The 18,692-nt window shown below is 45.3% G+C and overlaps 1 protein-coding gene across 2 annotated transcripts; it reads left to right on the forward strand.

The window, feature by feature from the left end:
- The first annotated feature begins 4,881 nt into the window (after positions 1–4,881).
- On the forward strand, positions 4,882–18,692 carry dtx2 (deltex 2, E3 ubiquitin ligase). Of its 2 annotated transcripts, XM_070843966.1 has the most exons (9): positions 4,882–5,460; positions 6,105–6,693; positions 8,139–8,197; positions 10,837–11,091; positions 12,821–12,888; positions 13,056–13,223; positions 14,217–14,378; positions 15,410–15,499; positions 17,211–18,692. In XM_070843966.1, exons 1-9 carry the CDS (start codon positions 5,151–5,153, stop codon positions 17,469–17,471), a joined length of 1,962 nt encoding a protein of 653 aa, XP_070700067.1. In that variant the 5' UTR covers positions 4,882–5,150; the 3' UTR covers positions 17,472–18,692. The 2 variants fall into 2 exon arrangements, with proteins under 2 accessions (XP_070700067.1, XP_070700068.1); XM_070843967.1 differs by lacking the exon at positions 10,837–11,091 and having other exon boundaries at positions 4,884–5,460.

Raw genomic sequence — 18,692 nt, forward strand, 5'->3', positions numbered from 1 at the left:
TTGCTTTTTTAGGAAACAACATGAAAATGATGAAACTGATGTTCTTAACTATTGTAATTATGAGCTGAGGTTAGTTCTGTATTGTATGTGATGCAGATGTTCTGTATGGTGTGCACACCTGCCCGGGGACAGCAGATGGAAAGCAGCTTGTAACTAACTCTGGTGCAAAGCATCTCTTCTCCTTGAGATGAATGTATTTGTACATTGTCCCTGACAAATAAACAAGAAACTGAACTAAACTAAACATTTAAGCACAACTGCTGTGAATCTCGACTGCCATCTGAAATCACTGGATCCACCTTTCAAGCTATTTCCAAAGCCCGTTCTATAATGACGATACATTTTTTGGCAGATTATTCCTTTAAGCTTGTAAGCTTCCAGTGTGTGGCAGACAGTAGCCGGCACTGAGACTCAGCTGAATTGTAACACAGCACAGACGGGTCTGTCAAACTAGGATAACAGTGACATCCAACATCCAACTGGCTAATTCCAGCACAAGCTGAGGAGATGAGATGGATTCAATATTGTCTTGATTGATGATGCTGACAACAGCTGTTGGCGAGTTGGCACGTCAGATGCTGTGGCAGCTCTCGTCATTTTCCAGAGGGGCATTTCGTTAACGCCAACAGACCTGAAGGACGTATTTTCACACCATAATTCACCCGCTTGTTTGCATTTCATGGCAGAACGCACAGTCCTGCTCTTCAGCCTCTGCTGATCTGGGCTCAGTTTAAGCTGCTGTTTGAGTCCAAGGAGACACCGTGTCTGCACTGGGAACAGATGTGCTAGCACATGAACGGCCACAGGTCCTGTTTAAGTAGTTCCTCCCTGACTCTTTCACACGAGCACGAGTGGGAGAAAGGACTTTTCATTGATGCTGATAACCCCAATGTGGGCAAAGAGCCACTGGTTAATGGAAATTGTTCTGCTCCTCTGAAGCCAGCCATGACCCTTTCGTTCTGTTCCCCAAGCGGAGATATTTCATTATTTTATCTCCAAATGGAACGCCTCGCCTTATAAGCCTTGCCCGTGAAAGGTTTAATGTTAATGCAGCAGGGCTGGTTCACGTCATCGACACTATCCAGAGTGCAGGGCCCCGACCACAAAGTCTCTGTGTGCAGGTTTTTGAACTGTGCTATGGAAATTTAAAGATTATTTTAATGCTCCGCTCCTCATTTTCTTCAGGAAATGTTTGATAAGGACGGCTTTTTCCATCAACCAGACTCAGTCACACGGACAGAAACCCACGTTTGTGCTCTATCTGAAGGGCTCGAGGCGTCGTGCCCATGGGTGCTCTCTCTATCAGGGACGACAATGTGATATAATGATCTTCGAATATGTAGAAGTCATTCAACCAAGTCAAGAAAAGGACATAACTTTATTTGGTTTTATGAACAGTGCTTAACAAATGTATCAGACCTCCACCCAGTGGAAGGTGTTTGCCTCCCCTGCCCTAAATTAACAGTATTGCTGATCACCAGATTATTTCTTTAGCTCCTGTGATGGTTAATCCTCCAGTATGTGCAGCTCTTTAATCACAATGATGGATTTGAAATGATGTAAAAGAATCTGGAGTAGAGGAACTGATGGACTGGACAAGTCAGAGTCCAGACTTGAATCCTATCGAACAGATCTGGGATTTATTGGATTAAAAAATAGATCACACACACATTTAATCCAAAGCAAGTCTGAGGGAACAGCTGGGAACTATTTGGAGCTCAATAACAAAAGAGACAGTGGAAAAGTCCATGAAAACAATCAGGGAGGTCAAACTAGATATTAAGATTTCTGGTTCAAATATGTGAATAAGGACTATTTAGTTGTTCCAGTTTGTTATTTGACTAATAAATAATAATACAATGTTTAATCTGAAACAAGTTGTTGACAGATTTCTAAAATATTTGTGTTTTCTCCTTTTTATGACAGCTGGTCTGATACTTTTGTTAAGCTCTGTAGTTTAGTGCCATTCTGTGTGGAGCTCCACTGCAGAGCCACGATCCCACATGTGTGAAAGAGGAATAAGGCTGCACATGTGAGGTGATGCACACCTTTGGGTCAGTCATGAAACACAGCAAGCTTAAGGTGCCTCACCTCAACAGCCTCTGTGTGTGAAGACAGAAAAAAGGGGGCTTATCTTGGCAAAGGGCGCCGCTGTATTAGTCTCTTTACCGCCGTGATGACTGATGACATAATGGCTGGAGAAATTACACAGGCTTCAGAAAATAACGCTAAGAGAGCGTTCCACCTAATTACCGTAAGTTCTCATATGATCACAGGGTGCCAGGCAGCATGCCAGACATTCCTGTGCTCCCTCCATCCCCCGGCCCCCCGGCACAGTACCGCTCCATAGTAGACAGGCCGACCTTTGGGCCAGCACATGCCCTATCAAACATGCTCTTTGAGAAAGCTTTTTTTTTGGCTGCCAGGTGTGCACAGGTGTAAAAATGGGCAGAGCTCCACATTCCTCACATTCCCACCTCCATCACCGTGTCCACTGCTGAGCCACAGCTAATCACGCACGTGTTGACGGCGATGGAGGAGGCATGCAATCAGGAAGGAGACGGTGAGACTTTGACTTTGTCCACAGGATCTCTGACATATAACATTTTTGAGTGTGGCTATAAAACACACACCAGGAGATGCAAACAGCTCACAGATTTGACCTGTAAGTGCAGTATTTTAACTTTGGCTGCCTGTTTATTGATCGCTTCTGCCGAGGACTGCTGCTGCTGCTGCTGCTGCTGCTGCTCAATCATTCAAGGGAGCTCCTCAAATACGTTTGAATTTCTCCACTGAGTCTCCATCATCTCGCCGTCTTCCTCAGAATCAGATGCAAACATTTACTGGGGTGTTTTGTGAGTGTTCAAATACAAGTTTGTCAGCATGAGCAGCATCCATTACATGTATAAAGTGATCATACTAATCATACACTAAGTCGTACTGTTTGTGGTTCTTATTAGCTTAAATAGAAGCATAAATATTTTGTTCCACCATCTCCTAAGTTGTGCCTCCTGGTTTAGTTGCTTTACAACACTAAAGAACCCTGCTGTGCATACAGTGCATCTGCCCCACCACTATTTTTTGCATCCCCAGCCCTCATGGTTTAAAAAGCGTCCCATTCTAAGAGGTGTGTAACCTGCAGCAAGAGCACAACCCAGATGGTTGTATCAGAGGAAATAGTCCCCGAGGAACCCGCTGGTAATGAAGTCTGAAGATTATTAAAGGAAAACTGTTTCTGTTCCAATTTTTTTTAAATGTAATTTATCAATGCTGAAAGCAACATAAAAACAAATCCATTCACCCTGACTGCACTGGGGTGAAGGCACAAATCCCAGAGACAAATAAACCCAAATCTATTTGCACCATTAGATATATCACTGAAGGTAAATGGGTTTTTTCCACACATGCTTCACTTGCCTTCAACTTGCATTTGATAATGTCACTGTTTGATAACATCTGCCGGTGACACACCTCATAAATTGATGGTGATAATATACTGTGTATATATATATATATATATATATTGGGGGGGGCATATCTTCCAGTACCTAACACACTGTTTACACGGGTCAATTTGTTAGACTCCATCTTAACTACAAGACTCTCAAATGTTCTACCTTGGAGATGAAGACCTTCTAAATGATAAATCAGGCTTGGCACCTATGTTTGTGGCTACATCTCATTTTTATGGTTTATTATTACGTGTGAAAATATTGCCAAAGCAGACCTTTATTGCAACATCAGATGCTTGTGGCTTATGATATTACATTTGTTATTTTGAGGCATGGATTTTGCTATTGATTATGTGTCAGTTTAGCGGTTAAGTGCAACGCTCAAATCCCACTTGGGCTCTAATTAAAACAGTGCTCATACTGGAGTCAGAGCTGTCAACTTCTATTATCTGTTATGTGGATTTAATGAACACCCTCCAGATCAACACAACCCGGGATTCTCCCAGGCCCTGGTATAAAGATCAGAACACAGTTTATTGTAATCTTTTGTATTTTATATAATCCGTGTTGTTGTGGGTATTGTGGACCGAATGCAATTAAGTTGAGCCTGCTTTTACGTATATTTAGGTCACAGACTTTGGCGGAAAATTGAGGCCATAATAACTGATTAAAAACATATTGCATCTTAAGGCAGCTTACTTGTCAACTGTGGCCAGGAAAACTACAAAGACTGTAATCTCCATCTTCCAGCCTCTTGTGCTGTTATTTCTGTTCTGATTGGGTTTTAAGGAGTGCTTAAACAAACAGCCTGAAGTTTTAGGCGGATGAATTAAGATTTCTGGACAGAGATTTGTGTCTTACCCCTTTATCTCCAGTTGAGGGCAGCAGTGCTGTGAAGGGGGGGAGCTAATCCCCTTGAAATAAAGAGGCAGAGAAAGAAGTGGAGGCTGGACAATGAGGACAGCTGTTGGAAAAGAAGAAGAAGAATGCAACCTTCAGGTGCACTCTGTAAGATACTGTTTTAGAGGTGAGGAGGGTTGTGCACAAGCAAAACCTTTCACTGCCACCTGTGCCTCTTAAACTGGGATTTAATAATAAATGCCCATGTGTTATTGGCAGAGATGATAATCCAAGATCCTGGAAAGCTTTTCCATTTAAAAAAAAGTCCATGTTTAGACTGTATTTAATGAGTCTCATGAAACAAAAGCATCAAATATTGATGTTCTTGTATCGTTTAAACAGTTAAATCGATTCCAATGCGCCTCGTTTTGTTCATCTAGTGTTTTGTAGATTTTAAACGTTTGACAGCCTTTAAAAAACAAAACAAAAACAAAACAAAAAAGTTCCCATCCACGAATGGTTCCCACAAACGTACCTTGAATTTGCGATTTTCCCGGTGGTCCCTGAAGGCAGCCGCAGAGGAGGAAGGAACCGTGGCAACGCTGTCACGAAGCTAACGTTAGCCATGTAGCTTCCGCTGGATGCTTCAGCTTTGTCAACATGCACTTCAGTGTCTGTCCCGGCTGTTTGCCTCCTCATCTTCACCTCGTAGCTTCGTCAAAAGCCTGTTAACACATTTACAATGGAGTTTTTTAACGAGCCCAGCTAGCCTGGCTAGCAGACTGTTTTCTTCGTCGTAGCTACAATCGGTCGACAAGCTAGCAGGAACGGGCTGTTGTTAGCTTAAGCTTGGTGAATATGGCGATTGTGTCTGGTTCCTGTGCCAGGGTAAACGGGTCTAGGAACGGGCCGTCTGTGGCGGCTACACCCTCCGGATCCGTCGGACAGTCTCAGCCCATGATAGCGGTGTGGGAGTGGCAGGACGACCTGGGGTACTGGCGGCCCTACAGCGGCCAAGTGAGCGCCCACATCGAGCGGTGTCTGGCACCGCGGGGCCAGAGAGGAGGAGGACCCGGCTCAACGAGCATCTGCCTCGGACAATCAGACCCCAGCCTGTCGCCTTATCTCATCGACATACCGAGCCTGAAGCAGTTTCGGCAGGACACAGGTGAGCCCGTGTCAACATTACTGAGGCTTTGAACACCTCCACTTTAACACAGCGCCACATTCCTGCTCGTGTTTTTAACGTTGTGTTTCGAAACCGTGCTGTTATCAGGCCAGGCTAGCAGGTGATGCTAGCTAGCTAGCTAGCCAGCCAGCTAGCCTTAGCGCACGGGGGAGCTGTTGTTTTGATGTGTGTTTACATGGCTGCAAGTTATCATTAGTCAAGTCCCCAGGATGAAGCTGTGAGAGCCAGACGACTCTTCTCAAAAGCCTTTGTGTGATCCAACGTTAGCTAACCAGCGTTAGCATGTTGGTTAGCATCTTTGTGCACAGCTGAGTTGTGCTGACCAGTTTGCATGAAGGGCAACAGAGCTTTTAAACGATCAACAACAACAGTTGCCATGACAGACGTGTAGCAGGGCTCTGGTGAGGGATGCTGCTCAGACAAAGCTGCAGCAGTAGCTTCACTGGGGGATTAAGACTGCACCAAGGCAAGGATTATTATGTAAAAGGCACTGACATCTACATGTAAGGGTTCTTATGTGTGAGCACTAGTGGCCCCACTGTGGGATGTTTAAGGTTTGTATTGTTCAAAGTGTGAATGCTTAGACAATAACCTGCGGTGTCTTTATCTTTTCTTATTTTCAGGAAAGACACGCTCAGTACGTCGCTCCCTGTTTGCCCAGTCCTCAGGGCTCGGCAGTGGTGTTTACTGGGAATGGCTCAACGACGAAGGAGGATGGACTCCATATGAGACTCGAACCTCCATCCTTTTAGAGCACAGCTATCAAGCCCGCCAAGGCACGGCAGACTTGGGCCCGCACGGATACAATTACATAGTGGATCTCACGTCTCTGGCCCAGGTGAACAAATCCACGGGCTTCAGACGGCAGGTCCGACGGCAGTGCAACCTCCCCTACCCGTTGGCGTCCTCCGGCCCCCCAGCCATCCCCTCGGGCCCCACCTGCTCCTGCCAGCAATGTTTGAGCCACAGCAGCACAGGACCCATGCCCAGCCGCTCACGGCATTCCTTTTCTTCAGGCAGCCTGAACCGGCCCAGCCTCCAGGGGACAGGAAGGGCTGTAGCCGCTCACCCAGCTTCTGTCTACTCGCCGTACCCCAGGAGACCCCTCTCTGTAGGGGCAATGTCCTGGGGCAGCCCCTGGCCCCCACCAGCCTCTGGTAGTCAACTGTCTGCGCCGCTTCTGACCAGCTCTACTAGTGCCAACGGGTTAAGGTGGGTATGTGATAGGTTTGGTGAGCTTACTGTTTAATGCACACAGCAGCTCAGTTATCCATCCTGGGTTAGATGTCGGGGGGGCCCCTCTGCACCCTCCCTCTCTCTTTGTCTTTCCTGTCTGCCTCCACTTTGACCCATCCTGTAAAACAAGAATGACAAAAAAAAAAGAAAAAGCTCTGCAGCCCCAGCCCTGCGGTGGTATGTTAGTTTTGGCTAAGTTCCTGTGATCCTCGTCTGTGTCGTCTCCAGCCTGCGTTCTTTGCTTTTTTTCTCCAGATTAAGTTTCACTCAGCCGCTTGAAATTAATAATAGGATGTTCAAAGTGTGGCCTGTGTTCTGAACTCATCCTCATTGATCACACTTCTAAATTACTATTCTGGAAGGTGTTGTATATTTATTTGTTTTGACAGTGACAAAATGCTGCCTCCATGCTGGTCCTCTTTTTTTTCTTCTTTTTTTTAAGCAGTTACTGTTGAATAGTGCGTAATGACACCAAACATGTTCTCTACCGCTTCCTTTGGCCAAAGGTTAGCTGATGGCAAGGCTTCAGAATATCGGTGACAAATTTCCTCCCATTGTGTTACTGTCTCCTCTTATTTGGCTGATTAGCAATTTACAAGGGTTAAACATCCACACAGCGACTTTTATGTTATTTCACTGTTGTTTCTCGTGTCTGCATTTTCTCAAGCACTTTACTTTTTGTCATTTTTTGTGCTCTTGAGCACAGGACTGAAGATGAGCAGGGTTTGTGCTGAAGCGCTTGGTCGTTTGACAAGAAATGCATACAGTAATATAAAGCACTGAAACATTTGCGTGCTCCACCTTCTAAATCATGAGGATGTGCAGCTTTTCTCAGCTTTTCATGGTTGTAAATGGGAGATTTTTGGGTGTTTCGGTCTCTTTGTCAGATGAAACACACGATGTGAAGACGTCACCTTCAGCGTTTCACAGTTTCATAAACATCTCATAGACCGTTAATGAAAAACAGTTTAACAGGTAAAGCAACATAATCATTAGTCAGTTAATGGTAAACTGGAAGTGGACTAGCGTCACATCATACCTCAGCTATTTTCCTTAAAGCCTGTATTACGCCAGATTCGTTTGGTGCACATGCATTAATACTTTGGGTTCTCTAGTTGCACCAGTCACATGCAGCCTGTGTTAAGTTGCTGTTAATCAGTCTTAGAGCCTCCTGCTCGTTTACAGGCCACTCCGGAGGTAGTCAGTACTCCAGCTACTTAACTAAAGGTAAATAAAGCTCAGCTGTCAATTCAGAGGGAGGTTTTAATTTCTTGTTTTGGTCTGTCACCTCCTTTAAATGTTCGAACTCTGTGGAGTGAGTCAGAAACTGAAACCGCTCCAAGTGTTTTTTGTTTTTCCTGCTTTTCTTCATGCTGCTGTTTTCACTGACAGTGTCACTGTTCTTGTTTCCTGTCCTGCAGTGTTCCTTCCATCTCTGTGCAGCTGAACGGATCCACCAGTGTGAGCTCTGCCCTGGCAGGTAAACGGGTCACTAACCATCCATCCCGACTGTTCCCTCTGCTCAGTCTACTCTGCGCAGCACTGTCGAGTTGGTCGCAGGTTTCATTCAGTATATTGTTTGTGGTTTATGTGCCTTTTCTTCTGCATTTGCCTCGTGAGTGTCAGTCTGTTGAGGAACGGCATGCCACAGAAACACTGGAAAGAAAGAACCCACGTTAAGCAAACTTTAGAAGAGTGAGGGGTTTGTTTAAACCATCAGATAGGAGCTTTCATTCAGAGCTGGTATTATCCTGCTGGCTGTGACAGAGAACATGAAAAAGCCTCCACTCAGGCTTGTTTTTACTCAGAGCATAGACGAGTCTCCTCAGAAATTGGCTCCAGATGCAAAAGCATGATTAACGTCAGCTTTCAGTGCAAGACAACAAGGCTAACAAGGCGAAGCTAAACAATACGTAATGTATAACAGATGGGATAACTAGCATCGCTACCATGGATCTAGATGTTGATGTTAAAATATTTCAAGGGTATAACTAAATTTCTTATGACGGCAGAAATGAGCCGGCAGGTTCTTGGCACCGACAGCAGCGCTTGTCATCATGATTTATGGAAAGTTGAGTGTTTTTATGGGAGGTTATTGCATGATAAATGTTTTATTTGTATTCACAAACATTTCAGGGGTGCAGTTGTTTCCCACTGAGCACAGAGAGGCTCACACTTCACACACCTTCAACTTAACCCTTTGGCAGATTTAACTTTCACGATTGTTGTCGGATGTCATTAATCAAATTTCCGAAAGTCGAGATACCCGACAAATGCATTTTCCTCTCATTGTATTTTAGTTTTCATGCTTCCTGCTCCTCATCAAACATATTTGGATTCTTCTCAATAAAGCAAAACATGCAGCCGAACGCAAAAATCAAATCTTTAAGATAAAAATAGAAATCTGCACTCTTTCATTCAAACTATTTATAATGCACTGCTTGTTCGTTGCACCCAACTCGCTGCCGTCAAGATCTTTGTCATTTCATCGTGTTTAAACATCAATCAGATGTGACAAAAAACTGAGGAGAATTTGCAGCCTTGCTGTGTGGTAATAAGGTAGAGCTGTTTGAACAGCTAATGCAGTAATTCCAAGTGTGCATATTTCCCTGTAAGTGCGTAATTTAGAGTGCAATGTAATCCTGAATGTCAGCAGGCTGACGTATAGCAGACAGGCAAGTTGTAATTTTGTTCTAATGACATAAAATGGCAGAATTGACATGCGAAGTGATCGCTCACTCTGTTTTTTTCCCTTCTTGCCGCATGCCTGAAATTATAACTCTGCTCCTTGGCTGTGATAAGCTGACTAAATCAATACAATCAGACTGAAGGAAGTTAGTGGACCAGAACCTCATTAGAGGAAAGCACCGTACCGTGACTTTGGTGAATCGTTTAAAGTGGAAGGTCACTCCTGCGGTGTCTCCTCCAAATGTACAGTTTTAATGATCCTCAGTCAGTAATGAACATTAGCAGCAATCAGCTCTATATTTTATACGCTTTGTTTACTTTGCCTGTTCAGTATTAAACACATGCGATGAAAACTACTGCCTCCGTTACTGTTGTTCAAAACGGGTTAGTTAGTTAGTTTTAAACCGGTTTAGACCAACTTTACTTTCTAGACGACTGACACTGACACTATTATTAACGTCAGGTACGTTGTAACAGACAGTGCACCCATTGTTTGTTACATCTGAAGCCAGTGGTCACACCCATGGAAGCATTTAGTGGCAAAGATAGCACCTAGTAAGTCCAGTGAGAACGAAGATTTATGATTCAGTCCAAGGTGCTGCGGCCCATTGAATATGCACAGTCGTGTTAATCCCTGGAAAAGTTTACAAAGACTGGACCTCCATGGTTTAAAAGAATACAATGCAAAGAGTGATGAACGGCCATGTTTAGAGCTGGAGGTTTTACAGACGGCCGGTACTTTTTAAACATCTATGGTCACACCAGACCAAGTGAGGCTGTAGCAGCAGAGTCTTGATTTAAGCAGCTCAAAAGTTTTAACTTTTCTCTTGTAAAGCAACTTTTTTACAAGGGACATCATGTTGCTTGAGACGGTCGAGCTAAATCTTAGATCTGCCACGTCTAGTCTGCATGGCCACGCTGTTCACAAGGATTGTGCTCATTTAAACAGTTCCACATAGTTTGCTGATTGATTGGTCTGACTTCCAGCTTCTCGGCTCCATCAATTCTCAGTGGATCTTTTCCAGACTCCCGAGAGAACTTGTAGTTTTCACTTAGCTCATGAGATTAATGCCACCCTTAGTCCTGATTGCAAAAACGGCTTTACTCATGAATCAAAAAGAAGGGATAGAAGAGCCCGTCGACAAATAACCCAAGGCCGTACGTTAAACATGATGAGTGTGGTTTCAGTTTGAAAGTACTTGACGCTGTGTGTGACTCCAGTGTTGTTTGTGTGTGTGTGAATGAGGAACACGGTGGAAACATCAGCTCCTGCTACATTTCTCATACCTTTGATTTGTTCCTTTCTACTCCTGCATATCTCCACTTGCTCTCAACCCTCACCTGCCCCACTCTGCCCCGCCCTGCCTCAACCCCACCCCACCCCACCCCACCCTACCCTACCCTACCCTACCCTACCCCACCCCGCTCCAGGCATGGCCTCCATTTTGATGTCAGCAGTGGGACTCGGCGTGCACTTCACCACTGCCCCCCTCCCTCAGCAGCAGCAGCAGCAGCTACAGCAGCTACAGCAGCAGCAGCAGCAGCAGCAGCAGCAGCAGCAACAACCTGCTCCTTTCTCTTTTCCTCCTCCTCTCCTCCCCCCAGCCAGCAGGCCCAGCAAGCCCCACAGCAGCAGCAGCAGCAGCAGCAGTTCAGTTAGGAGAGCAAAGAGGCAGCACAGGAGAGGTAGCTACCACCACCACCAGCCCTTCCTCCACCTCTTTCTCTGCCATCACCACCAGGCTTCAGGAACATTTCATCCTCCCGCATCAGCTCACTTTCATTTTGTCGTCATGTGTTCACAGGGTGTTCACACCACTCCACTGTTAGTGGGGGGGGGGGCGGGGGGGAGAAAAACAAAAGTGCTGCTGCAACTGCTTTTTTTTTTTTGCAACTGTCAAACGAGGAGCTAAGTCCAGCCAACGTGCTCCACTCACAGACTCTAAAACCAGACTACCTTAGACCTGACTGAGCTATCGCTGACGTCTCTGCTGCCGCCGCCGCTCCAGTTTCGTTCCTGCTGTTGTCGTCAGTATCAGCTGCTCGCCGACCGTGAAATCCTGCACCTCCTTAGATTTCAGCTCTGAGAGATGTAACACGCAGCGTCTCCCTGACCGTCTCAACAGAAGAAGGTTCAGGAGTGGTGCAAACGCTGCCTCCAGTGAATCTAGCATTAGAATAGAGACCAAAACCAGGAAGTCAAACCACACGTCTGTATGCAGATGTGTAATGAACAACTAAATGAATAAAAGAGCTACAAGAGGCTCATTGCTGTGGCCTTCAGTCACCAGATCTCACAGATCTCCTCCACCACCAGCATCAAAACACTAGAGTATCTTTCCAAGGAGCTCTGGAGGCTCAGGGAGGAACAACAGTGTTGATTTGTCACCCAGCTGTCCATCAACAAATCATCATTCACTTTCTACTTTTGACTTTAGTCGAATTAACTAGCTGCTCTTTTGATAACCGATCATTTAAGTCAGTTTTCAAGCAAATATGCTCCAACCTAAATCTTCTCACATGGGAGGATGATGAAAATGATGGTTAGTGGCAGCACCACGTCCAGCCAGCTGAAATGAACTGTTGGGCAGCGCGTGTGTGTTAAAGGAGAAGTTGTTTCTGCACAGAAGAACAAACACACAGCGTATGTCGTCTGATCAGAGCTGGAATATTCAGCCTCAGTTCACTGCTGCTTCTTTATCTCCATCTCTGCACCATCATGCCCATAAATCACACCACCTCCAGTCTCATTGTCTGCCACTTTTAACTTGAATGCCTGCACTTGAAATCAACAGGGGGGACGGGAGAGAGGGAGCAGGGGGGGGGGCATGTCAGACATAAAAAATGTTAATGTCTCAAAATTCTTTCTAATTTCTCAGCTGGGAGAAAATAGCCGACCCCCTAACCTTTCAATTCAATGCAGTTGTCTCGTGTAATAAGCTCAGAAAGACGCTTGAATACGAAGACGGTTTCAGTTAGCTGTCACAGTGTTGTTTTCCTAAACAGATTTGACACTCACGACTGTGTGTGTGTGTGTGTGTGTGTGTGTGTGTGTGAGAGAATATGGTAGTGATGTGCAGTAAGTGTCTGTATCCATCCCTCATGCTGCCCATCGTGGTTGTATATGGACACTGTGTGGTTCATTCTGTCATCATGCATTCAGATCGTCTCTGTGGGGGTTTTGTTTGCATGTCGTGCATCCAGTGATCAGCAGCAGCCTGGACTCGCTCATTTGTATGTGGCCGAGGCAGAAACGGCACAAAACCATCATGGTTGAATTATTTGATACTGTGAAGAGAATCACTTCATGTCATCTCACCAGTCGTCTGTTTGGGCAGATTGTTGGATTTGCAGTTTTATTTTCTGGCCTGTTTGAGCTCATTTATCAGTTTGTGTTTCCTCTTTTATCCGCCAGCGTCGGCTCAGAGACCCGAGGATGTGATTCAGCGCTACATGGAGGTGGTGGCCGCCGTACCAGATGAGGTAAATATTTTATTCTCGGCTTGTTTTTGCTCAGAGACATGAACTAAAAAGGGTTTTTTTAAGGTCATTTGTGGAGGCAAAAGTTGTCAGAAGTGTGACTTGTGAGCGAATGGAGAAAGTTCACCACAGGAGTTTGATGCCATTAAGAAAAATCCCATTTCTCTCAGGACTGCATTATCTGCATGGATCAACTGTCCAATCCATCCGGCTATGAGACGCCGCCCGCAAACGAGGGAGGCCAGAGCATCCCGTCAGACACCGTGGGGAAATTCATCAAGTGTGGACACACCCTGCACATGCTCTGCATGCTGGCCATGTACAACAACGGGACAAAGGTACTGAGCTGCTGCTGCCTTCTTCTTATGTGGACACGTTGTGATGTAATGCCATGAGATGTACAGGCCACATGACCGTGACATCAGTTTAACTAAAGCTCAAAGGTGAATAAAGGAATAGTTTTTGTATGAGAAGATGGAGATCAGTCTCATGGAGGGATTTAGTTTAGCTTAGTTTAGCATAGAGACTGAAGGCTTATCTGGCAACGTAACAGAGATGACAAGACTCCAGAAAGTCACTAAGAAATATTTCCAGCACAAGTTCTCATTTGCAGCATGTTAATTACTGACCTGTCAAAGTGCTGGTTGGCCTTCTGACAGAGCCAGGCTTTCTGTCTCCCTGCCCCTAGTCCTTATGCTAAGCTAAGCTAAGCTAATCACCCCCCCTGGCTCTAGCTATATACTTAACCAGCACCATGTGAGCCATCGATCATCTCATCCCACTGACGAGAAGAAATAATCCGGTAATCATGATGGTAATCATCAGTACGAGCATCCAAACTACCTCACGTCTCCTCTTCTCATCTTGTAAAAGTACACAATACAATAACTACTTAGCCTTAATTATTCAGTATGTACGCACTGATCCACAACACTCCTTTTAAAAGGAACAATCTGGAAACTGCCCTCAAGCTGGATTCCTTCCTTCCCCTTGGCGAAGCTTGGAAAGTTGATATTCCACACTTCAGTAAATGGCAGATAATAAGAAAGTAAGGTGCATGTGATGAGCAGTAAATGAGCTAAAACCTCCTCTTCCTACTCTGCTGGGCTTGTTTCTGTAGGGGAAGTTATCTAAGACGTAGTGTTTAAAGTGGCACAGCGAGCACCGTGTGTCCTACTGCTTGCTGAGAGCAGACGTACAGTGATTTGGCGAGGGAGCAAAGCACAAAACAAAAGTCTCATCGGTGGATCGATGCATATTTGATCAGCACCTACCTGGTTTGTATTGATCGGTGTAGTTTAAAAGGCTCTCTGGTCGTGTTTCCTCCGCAGGACGGCAGCATGCAGTGCCCCTCGTGTAAGACAATCTACGGAGAGAAGACCGGCACGCAGCCCAAAGGCAAGATGGAAATTTACAGCATCGCCCAGTCGCTGCCAGGCCACCCCGACTGTGGCACCATCCAGATCATCTACAGCATCCCGCCTGGCATACAGGTGCGTCTGCACAGTCACCACTCTGTGGAATACACGCTGGTTTACCTCCATTTTTATTTTTTATTTTACACTAAACATTTCTTTTCTACCAGAGCAGCAAAAAAAGGAAATTAACTTCTCAGATACCAGAATTTCTCCACTGTGTAAATAATGAAGCGCTTCTTTGTTGATGTGAGTGATCCCTCGTCCACGTCTCACCTATAAGGAGGAAGTGTCCTGCTCTACCAATCAGGTGGAGCCGTGGGACTCAGAGAGGAACATGATGCATTATGGGTCGCTTGTAGCCTCACGAACACACGAACGCAGTGAAACAGAAAAAATGTGACTCACTGAAAGACATTTCACTGGTTGTGATGCTAGCAGAGACTTTCAGTTTACTGTGTGTCTTTTAGAGTTTGTCCAAAGCAGTTTAACCTGCACAAGCCTTTCAAACTGAGCCAAAACCAGTGCCATTATCCAAGTGCCAAGAACGACCATTGATTCTGAATGTCGGGATGAGGAAAGTAAAAGGCGACGTGATTTGCGTTTTGAAGCATTTCATGTTTCCCTTGAACGAGAGACGAGGACCAGCGTTCCCAGAGAGACTCGTCTCAGTGTTTTCCAACAACAAGTACAGGACGTGAAGAGCGTCGTCTCATGTTTGGTATGAAAGGAGGAATGTGAGCGTGATAAATGACTTGAGGAAAACTGCAGGCTGGACTGAGGCTGAGGCTCGTTCAGTGATTCCAAATAGGTTTTTAACAGATTGACGCTCGGGCTCAGTGGTGGGAGAGCTTTGTCCTCCGTCCCTCTGTGGGTGCTTCACACTGACACCCTCCTTTTGTTGCAGTGTTCTGGGAAATTCTTCCTGTAGCCAACAGAGCAGATAAACTGCTGCAAAGATCTGTTTGTGTCGCTAATACAAAGAACTTAAATCAGATTTGTCCTGAGCTGTTTCTCTGCTACCAAAACTCACTTCTTAGATTATTCCACTGTTCCAGCTCGTCTCTAATCATCAGTCACTTTTTGTCCTCCTCCTCCTCCTCCACCAGGGCCCCGAGCACCCCAACCCAGGACAGCCGTACACCTGTAGAGGCTTCCCCCGCTTCTGCTTCCTACCTGACAACGACAAGGGCAGGAAGGTAAAAAGGACATTTCACACCCCCACAGAGATTATTAGAGCCCCCCCACCATCAGTGTCCACGTGGGGCAGACCACAGTCCAAATACATAAGATCAGCCCCAGCAGGGGAAATATACATCTAAGATAAAGCTATCAGTAATTCATGTGTGTGGCTATTAGCGTTTCCACCACTGGTCCAAATGATCAATACGTCCAGACACAGCATCACCACAGAGCCAGAGTGGAGCTGTGGGGGCCCACCTGGCACATCAGGTACACACAGCTCAATACCATCAACAGCAGACTGTGCTCAGCGCCCCGTCAGGACTGTAGTGTTTCACCGTGATTAGATTAAGAACATTTTGTGCTCATTATAAAGTTGTGTTGTTTCCATGGTGAATTAGTAGCTCCATTTGCTGCTTGCTGGCGACGGCAGCACACTTTAGCTCCCATAAATCATTTCTGATGTAATTCACAAATGGAAAATTGGATTAAATTATTCCAGTTGTAGTTTTATCTGCGCTGCGCCTCAGACTCACTTCCATCCTCGGAGACCTTGGCGCCACGTTCCCCCGTAGAACGTGGATTTGAAACGATGGAAAATGCCCCCGAATGGATGCTTCTCCAGTTCAGTTAGTACACCGAGCTGCATCAGTGCATGTCTCTAACAACACACACACATATATATATATATACCACACGTACAGCTGTCTTCATCAGCGCACACAAAGCTTCTATTTATTCACTTGGCGACGTAAACCAACACAACACAAGGCGACAGCCGTCCAAAAATACCCCGAGATATGCAGTTTTCTGTCACATACGACAAAGACAAACCTGAATGTGGGCATGTTTCCCTAATAAATGACTCCAAGTGTTATCGCTTATCAAAAATAGTCACAAATTCATTTTCCGTTGATCGATTTGGGACGCGGCTGTCAGACCTGCGCCGTGAGATCAGCAGTGAGAGTGACAGCGCTTCTGTTTAAACCTCTCAGCTCTGACATGTTACAGTAACAAGGTGAGGAGCCGAGTCCTTTTAAATAAAAGTCTCCAAATATCTGAATAAATAAACTTTCTTCTCTTTTACATAAACTTTTTAAGCAGCAAAGTTCAGTCAACTATGTTCAAGTGCACACACGTGTTTGAGTGCATTAGTGGACTAGTTTTTCAGTCTCTTGGAGCTCGATGGACATAAATAAACTAATTTAATTTGTTAAAATGCACATAAAGTATAGAATGGCTGCAGTTGAAGGTTATTTTCCTGATAAGTTTGATTATTTTGTCTATAAAATGTTGAAACATGCCTCACTTGACAGTTTACTGACGTATAAAGCAGCAGATTCTCTGTGAGAAGCAGGAAACAGAGAATGTGAAGCAGTTTTACTGGAAAAAAAAAAAAAGGACCTAAATGATAAATCAGCTACCAAATCCTCCCTGAGCCAAGTTCAGCTCCGGGGTTCAACCTGTTTAAGGGGAGTTTCTCCCTCGCCGCCATCGCCAAAGCTCGGCCATGCGGGGATTCTCACATGGTGTGATCCCTGTAAAGTTTGGTTTGCCCTACATGAAGTGTCTTCAGGTAGCTCTTATATATAAATATATATATATATATATAGATTGAAATCGGTGCATTGATTCGTCGTCTCTACTTTATAAGCACCAGTGCTGTGACACTGTGGGTCCAGGTGTACTACAGCCCCCCAACACTGGCTCCTCGTCTCTGTTGAACAGGTGCTGGAGCTGCTGAAGGTGGCGTGGATGCGGCGCCTCATCTTCACCGTGGGAACGTCCAGCACCACGGGAGAGCCCGACACGGTGGTGTGGAACGGCATCCACCACAAAACAGAGATGATGTCCAACTTGTCGGGCCACGGCTACCCCGACCCCAACTACCTGGACAATGTTCTGTCCGAGCTGGCCTCTCAGGGCGTGACAGAGGACTGCCTCAAACCTCCGGGAGGCGGAGGTGGGGGCAGCAGCAGCAGCAGCTAGGTCACAGCTCTGAGCTTCACACTCCTCCTCTCACTGCTGACCAGTGAGTTTACCCTTCAAAATCCACCTCTGCAACCTCTGTCTGTTAGTAAGTTAATGTCAGCATCTGCCCAGATCTCATTAGGCGAGCAAAGGTGGAGAGGCGAGCTGGAGAAGGGTCTCCAGGCTCCTCTGGAAGGATGAAAAGTGGAGCGTTTGCTGAGAAAGGGTCATGCCCCACCACATTCCTGCTCAGACAGAACTCAGAGAACTAACTCTGAGCCTCTTCTGTCCAACCTCCACAAACTGGAGGCTGTGCTTTTGTCTTCTCTTCTGTTTTGTGTTTTGTTTCTCCCCATCAAGCGTCTCATCTGAACCTCCCTGTCCGGTCACCATGAGGACGGCAGCTCACATCGGGGATAAAAATCTCATGAAGCACTTTAGCTCTGACGGTGCGTTTAGCGGACAGCGTGTGTGATTTCCTGGTGAAGGGCAGTTAACTTGTTTTCAAATTGGGAAGTTATGCAATTAAAAAAGTGTTTGGCACAAAGACACTGAAACTTCTAGTAGCAACGTGAGTATATATTAGCCTGTCTGATGAGAAGAGGCAATACTTAACTGATGTAAATAAAAAAAAAAATTAAAAAAAACCTGAATGGAACAAAAAATATTGTGTAAAAAGAAAAAAAAACAGTGGAGGAGATTAAAGTTGTGTATTTTTTAACATTTAACACTACTTCTAATTTGATCATCTCTTATATTTTATTCTCAGACCTGATTTGATCAACAGATGTCTAATGCACTCACATTTTGATTTTTCATGCTTTGAACTTGCAGTAACAGGCGTTCTGCAGGCTACGTTTTCTGTCACTTAGTATGTTCCAGTTTGTGTTGCCGTGTGTGTGACAAGAGACGAGGCTACGTCGCGTTTAGCTCGACGACCTCGATCCTTCAGTCCAGACTTACGGACGGGAGGACAAAAAAAAAGAAGAAGCAGCAGCTCCGGATCAGAACATTTTACAGTGTGACAATCAAGGTCATCGAACTCGTCTTGATTAAACAAGACACGAGAAGCGGCGGCGAGCATGTCGATGTTCCCACCGGCTGCAAACTCACCTCCTGTATTCACATGCGTTATTCTGCTCACAGTACTGCAGCACAGTCGCTGAACTGAGTCTTGACATGTATACAAGCAAAACTGGGGAAGAAAAAAAAAAAAAAAAAAATCTCTGCAATAAAGAA

Source organism: Pempheris klunzingeri, chromosome 14 (assembly GCF_042242105.1).
Source record: "Pempheris klunzingeri isolate RE-2024b chromosome 14, fPemKlu1.hap1, whole genome shotgun sequence".
In the NCBI taxonomy this organism is placed as follows: domain Eukaryota; kingdom Metazoa; phylum Chordata; class Actinopteri; order Acropomatiformes; family Pempheridae; genus Pempheris; species Pempheris klunzingeri.